This window comes from Rhineura floridana, chromosome 18 (genome assembly GCF_030035675.1).
Source record: "Rhineura floridana isolate rRhiFlo1 chromosome 18, rRhiFlo1.hap2, whole genome shotgun sequence".
NCBI classification, from domain to species: domain Eukaryota; kingdom Metazoa; phylum Chordata; class Lepidosauria; order Squamata; family Rhineuridae; genus Rhineura; species Rhineura floridana.
The window spans coordinates 2478034-2484329 of record NC_084497.1 but is presented as its reverse complement, the minus strand read 5'-3'; the positions used below and the strand labels follow the sequence as shown (position 1 = coordinate 2484329).

At 48.0% G+C, this 6296-nt stretch overlaps 1 protein-coding gene across 1 annotated transcript; it reads right to left on the bottom strand.

Annotated features, from left to right (window-relative positions):
• Window positions 1-1930: 1930 nt before the first annotated feature.
• Window positions 1931-4577, bottom strand: CIMAP1D (CIMAP1 family member D). The gene is made up of 4 exons (XM_061601514.1): window positions 4371-4577; window positions 3990-4100; window positions 3338-3451; window positions 1931-2420 (listed from the first exon to the last, which is right to left on the bottom strand). Exons 1-4 carry the CDS (start codon window positions 4420-4422, stop codon window positions 1936-1938), a joined length of 762 nt encoding a protein of 253 aa, XP_061457498.1. The 5' UTR covers window positions 4423-4577; the 3' UTR covers window positions 1931-1935.
• Window positions 4578-6296: the final 1719 nt, after the last annotated feature.

Here is a 6296-nt window from a genome sequence, read left to right as displayed (position 1 = left end):
TACAAACACTTTCCCCTAACATGCCCATTTTTGGTAACATTCTTTCATTGGAGAAAACTGCATTGCAAAATTCAGAGAAGGGCAAATTTCAAAGGAAGGCTGTGTTTGGTTCAAAAAAGTATAAATTTAGTTGTTTCTCATTAAAATGAAAACAAAATCTGGTTTCTCACCAATACACAGTGACCACCAAGCTTTCACTGGCCCAATTCAGAATGAGTTCTTTTTGGCTCGGTTCGGATTAGGCCCAAATTAGCTCATTTTGAACTCAAACCCAGTTCAAGCTCGGGTTCATGTGGTCCTCCAGATCACATCACTGTGAAAACACTAAAGTGCCCATCCCACCTCTAACCCTCCTCCCCTCCCAAAATAAACACCTGCTGTGGACTTCATTAGGCAGCAGGATTAGGAACCAGGATCTCTAGGAAAGCATAACTCCTAAGGAGCCTGGAACTCACAATGCTGCTCAGCAATAAATAAATACTAAAAGTTTTCAGAGTGTGGGTCAGCATACAGCTTGCTACGTGGGGCACAGGATTGCGACACCACTGTAAGAGACTCCTGTTTTTCCCCCAGTTAAGAAGGTAACTGTGCAGCCATTCTAAGCCTCTGATTTTGGATACCAGGGCTAGTTTCCACTTGCGTCTTCCATCGCCTGCAAGATGGGCATCATTTATTCTGAAGGCAGCCAAACTCTGTCTGTGGCTTGCTAAGCCACCAGCTAGCTCCAGCCCGGCAAAGCAAAATAGTTCATTAAAGAGGATTGGAGTAAAGAGCTGGGCATGCTCCAGTGCTCTCCTGAGCTTGTCAAGTCCCTCCTAACAGGCTCGGATTATCCTCTGGCCAAGTCATAGAATCATAGAATAGTAGGGTTGGAAGGGGGCTATAAGGCCATCAAGTCCAACCCCCTGCACAATGCAGGAATCCAAATTAAAGCATTGCCAACAGATGGCTGTCCAGCTGTCTCTTGAAAGCCTCCTGTGTTGGAGAGCCCACTACCTCTCTAGGTAATTGGTTCCATTGTCGTATGGCTCTAACAGGAAGTTGTTCCTGATGTCCAGTCGAAATCTGGCTTCCTGCAACTTGAGCCCATTCTTCCGTGTCTTGCACTCTGGGACGATTGAGAAGAGATCCCGGTCCTCCTCTGTGTGACAACCTTTCATGCACTTGAAGAGTGCTATCATATCTCCCCTCAGTCTACTCTTCTCCAGGTTAAACATGAGTCAAGAGAGAAAAAGATGGCAGAAGATTTTGGAGTTGACACCTGTTGGCTGCACCATGGCAGGCCAAGAACAGGCAAGCACTCCACCCTTTGGCAGGTATGGAGTTCAAAAGAGACGGAGAAAGCAGAGGGCAAATTATTCCTCTGCTGGCTATTGTGTGCAGCACTGCTCTTGAGGCTGCGAAAGGTTGATGAGCAAACGCTGCTGTCCTGAAGAACATAAGGAGAGCCTTGGTGCTCGATCAGGCCAAAGGCTCATCGAGACCAGCACCTGAACTCCCAACTGTGTGCCCAAATAGGAAGCCCTTGAGCAGGCTGCAGGCGCAATAGCAACTCTCCCCACTGGTGCTCCCCAGCAATTGGCATACCATAGTAGAGACAGAGCATAACCATCATGGCTGGCTGTCATTTATTTATTGCATTTATTTATTTATTGCATTTATATACCGCCCCATAGCCAAAGCTCTCTGGGCAGTTTACAACAATTGAAAACATTAAAAACAAATATACACATTTAAAAAACACATTTTATTTTTTTTAAAAAAAATTAAAAACATAAGAAGAGACTGGCTGCTAGAAAGAGCTGCTTTTTGTACTCCAGCCCTGTTTGCGGGCTTCCCATAACGGGCACCTGGTTGGCCACTGCGAGAACAAGAGGCTGGGGCCTGAGCCAGCAGCCAGGCCATGCTGCTGTCTTCTCCTCACCTCTGGTGACGCTACCATTCTGGAACATCTAGGATGAGAGGCAGGAGATATTCCGAGTGGCGGATGCCGAGGGAGTACGCAGGGGCTCGCGCCATGTGAGCCGTCACTTTCTCAGGGCTGTACGCCCCCGGGCCTGGAGTATGAGGGCCCCTTGTGGGCTTCTTCAACCTCCCCAGCATGGAGAAGGACGGAGGATGGCACAAGTAGACACTGGAGTCTGTGACTTTGTAATGTCCTGGGCCAGGCATTTGGGAGAGATCTTGGGAGTAGCTACCCCTGGTGGTGCAACCGGAAAAAGTAAAAGATGGGCTGGAGGGTTTGTTGGGGACCCATGGGCCCAGCAGCGAGGGAAGGGTGTAACTGTTGGGGGCAGGAATGGGGTCCACCAGGCGGTACTTGGTGCGGGCACCCATGGAGAAGGACAGTGGCCTCCGTTGGGATGTAGGCAAGGCCCTCTCTGGACTGTACGCACCCGGTCCAGGGGTCAGAGGGAGACCTAGGAAGGGAAATGCACACAGTTGAACTGGGACTCTAAGGCGATAAAGGCAGCCTTGCATAGAGGCAGTATGGTGTAGGGGTCACAGTGCAGGACTAAGGTAAGACCACAGGAAGTGTCCTTCCACTGGGCCAGAGCACTGGTCTGCCTAGACCAGTGTCATCTGCACTGACTGGCAGTGACTTCCCAGGATTTCAGACTCAGGGGTCTCTCGCAGCCCCACCTGAAATCCTGGAAAGCCACTGCCAGTGAGTGCAGACAATATTGAGCTAGGTGGGCCAATGATCTGACTCAGTATGAGGCAGTGGTTCCTAAATTTCTCTCCCCCCCCATGGACAACTGAGGGACTTGGCAGGCTACTTAATACTTTTCCGCCTGTTGTAGCAATTGTAACACTCTTTGATTTTTACTGATATTGCTATCTTTTCTTTCATATTTATTTGCATTTCAGTTTGAATCCCATAGATTTCAAACTATACGTGTTCTCCAAAGACGTGTTGTAGTCCACCTGAATCTAGCTGATGGAACACTGCCAGTTGGTGTAGATGGACCAAGAAGCCTGACTATATATAAGACCGCTGCCTATTTCCTTAATCTCTGATCATACCAGCTAATTTTCACCACCAGGTACGGGCTGCTGGTGACGCCAACGTCAGTGGGCCACTGGGATCCACTCTGGGTTTCAGCCCAAGTTTCAAGGAGCTGTCCAGCATGCTTAACCTGACCTTCAAATGTGCTGTCCAAGGTGCTGAAACATAGACTGTCCAAAGGGTTTCAGCACCTTGGATGGATCCTTGGAAGTTCAGACGAAAACCCAGAGCAGATTCCACTGCCATCGAAGCTGCACCCCACCAGGGGGAAATGTACATGTGTATAAATCCATGTGTTCCTCATTTCACCTCCCTCTCCCAGCTTACTTGGAGTTTTCAGTCGGGCCAGCATGGAATAGGAAGGACCCCTAGCTCTGCCGAAGCGCGTCACCTCAGGTTCCACATAGTAACAGGGGCCGGGACTTGAATCCTTCAAATATACTGAGAAGAGAAAGAAACAACAACAAAAACCACAGGACTATCAGGGTTGCGGTGAACACAGCAAGCTCCTCTTTACAGCACGGCTGCATACAGGAATATGCCCACCTATGTGCATAACTGAATGCATAAGGACACATAATGCACATGGTTGCCCTACCATTAGGCAGAGTGAGGCAGAAGCCACAGACAACAGTTGCCAAGGGACGGCAACCATTCTCCCACCATTCCCCTGGAGAAGGGATGGGTGGATCCGTTCCAATTTCCTCCATTTCTCATGTTGCCAGTTTTAAAAATTCTCCAGACTTATTGTGCAAATTCCTCCTAACAAAACACTTCATAAACCTTGTTTGGCTGGAGAACAGCAAATTCCTAAAATTTGGAGACATGCAATTTTCAAAGGATGGCTCTGTGTCAGTTTTCATAGAGAAAATTCAGACATTGCGAATTTGATGGATTTGGCTTGCGATATAAACTTAATTTCATTTCTCCCCGCTCCCTACTTACAAGTAACCCTCCACCCAGCAGTTCAACTACTCACTCCCATTCTTGAGCCTCTGGTGGAAGGAGTAAGCCGGGTTGGCGAAGCGAGTGTAGTCGTGGTTGACAAACCCAACTGTAGGCGGCAGACTGTAGCACCCAGGTCCAGGTCCTGTCAGGATAGGTGAACAAAATAATACTTGAGAAGCTTCATCTCCTCAGAATACAAGAACATGTCCCAGAAGTACAAAAATGGAACCAGTGATGTAGGGATGTGGTGGGCTCTCCAGGATTGAAGGCATTTAACCAAGGTCTATTCACAGGAGACCCACTGAAATCAATGGGCCCAGGTTAGTCTCGTCTATCCATTTCAATGGGGGCACTCTGAGCAGGACTAACGCTGAAATACAACCCGGTATAAATACAGTTATGTCCTCCCTACCCGTCTCACGAGCAGCAATGGTTGGTGCCTTTTTCATCCTGGGGTTTTCCATCTTGGAACTCAAACTCTCCAAAGAACGTCCCTCTCGGAAACAGCCTTCGTCAACGGCCGGTGAGACGTCTTCGCTTCTGCTTTGCCCACCCCAAAAAGGACACCCGCTGCTGGTTAGAGGCAAACAATTTGACAGTCAAAATGGGGATTAGTTTCTCTCTTCCTCTGCATAGACCAGACTCAAAACACGGGGAAGAAGGAAAAAGAGAAGCCCATTTGTACCCAGCGCATCTGCCACCGCCAGGAGCTCTGAAAGGTGAACCAGGTGTCGGTGATCCTGGTGATAAAAGGATGCTCTGAAAGGAGATACACAACAGGTGGCCAAGGAGGATTTGTCTCTGTAAACGTATCTTCCCCTTCCTTCCCAAAGAGTGTTATCGTAGCAGAAAAGCTCCATCGCTTTAGGCAGACACAACTGCTCTGCTGGTGTGGGATGCTTCAAGGGTGACAGAACGGTCTGGTTCTATGTTCCCAAACATTGCATCTACGACAGTTTTGCGTTGGATTCAAGGCAGATAAACACAGAGACATGCAATGTTTTGTTATTGAGGCCAGGCCTATAAAAAGCTGCGAAGGCCTCCCTCCTGCCTGAGTTTGCATCAGAGGTTGGTGTCAGCTCTTCACCACATTCACACAGTACATTTATTCCACTATTACTCTACTATTCTATTATTCTACACACCCCACACATGTCTCCAAGCTCCGTCCACCCCACAACCCAAACAGGTCTTTAGGCTCCCACCCCTCACAAGGCTCAAAAGTCACCCTGCGCCAAACATGTCATCATGCTGCAACCCCTGCACAGACCAAACTCAAAGCACAGGAGAAGAAAAAGAGAAGCCCGTTTGTGCCCAGTGGATCCACCACCGCCGGAGCTCTGAAGGGTCAAACAAAGGGGTCTCCAAGCTCACAGTCCACACCTCACACGGCTCTCCGACCTCCCTCCATCACACCCCAAACGGGTCTCCAAGCTGCCATGCCACAAAAGACATAAGAGTCACCCTTAACCAAACTTCTCATCATGCTCCAACGCCAAAGGCTTTGGCAAGCTCCCACCACAAATAGCTCTCCAGGCCTCCTACACCACACCACACCCCAAATAAGTCAGCACAATCCCACCCCACACATGTCTCAAAAGTCGCCCCTCGCCAACATGCCATCATTCTCCAACCCCACATCCCAAAGGCATTGGCAAACTCACACCCAAACAACTCTCCAATGTCCCTCCACCACACCCCACACAAATCAGCAAGCTCCCCCTTTCCACGCCCCACACGGGTCTCCAAGCTCCAACCCCTCACAAGGCTCAAAAGTTGCCCTACGCCAAACATGTTGCCATGCTCCAACCCCACACCCCAAAGGTTTTGGCAAACTCCCATCCTCTTTCAACAAGCCTTTTAAGTTGAGACCTATCCCAGGTTGCATCTGTGCCACAATTGTTTAATATGTTTTTAATAATGTTTTTCACCCTTTTTTAATATTGTTTTTAAATGTTTTTAATCCTGTTTTGTTTTAATGTATTTTAAGATCTGTTTTGATGACGTTTTGAAGTGTTTTAGTGCTTTGTTTAAACATTTTTAATGCTGTTTTCTTTTAATGTATTTTAAGATCTGTTTTGATGACGTTTTGAAGTGTTTTAGTGCTTTGTTTAAACGTTTTTAATGCTGTTCTCTTTTAATGTATTTTAAGATCTGTTTTTATGATGTTTTGAAGTGTTTCAGTGCTTTGTTTACCGCCATGGGCTCCTGCTGCGAGAAAGGGCGGGATAAAAATTAAATAATGACTAACGCTCCAAGCTCACACCCCACATGGTTCCCCAAGCCCCCACCACCACACCCCAAATGAATCAGCAAGTTCCCGTTCCTGCTCCAGCCC

Bases quoted from the DNA above. Each gene is read 5' to 3' on its own strand.
- CIMAP1D (XM_061601514.1), bottom strand. From the start codon at position 4,422: ATGGAAAACCCCAGGATGAAAAAGGCACCAACCATTGCTGCTCGTGAG. The intron at 3,452-3,989 runs GTGAGTAGTTGA...TTCTCTTCTCAG, and splicing joins CCAGAGGCTCAAGAATGGGA to TATATTTGAAGGATTCAAGT. The intron at 2,421-3,337 runs GTAAGCTGGGAG...TTCCCTTCCTAG, and splicing joins GGCCCGACTGAAAACTCCAA to GTCTCCCTCTGACCCCTGGA.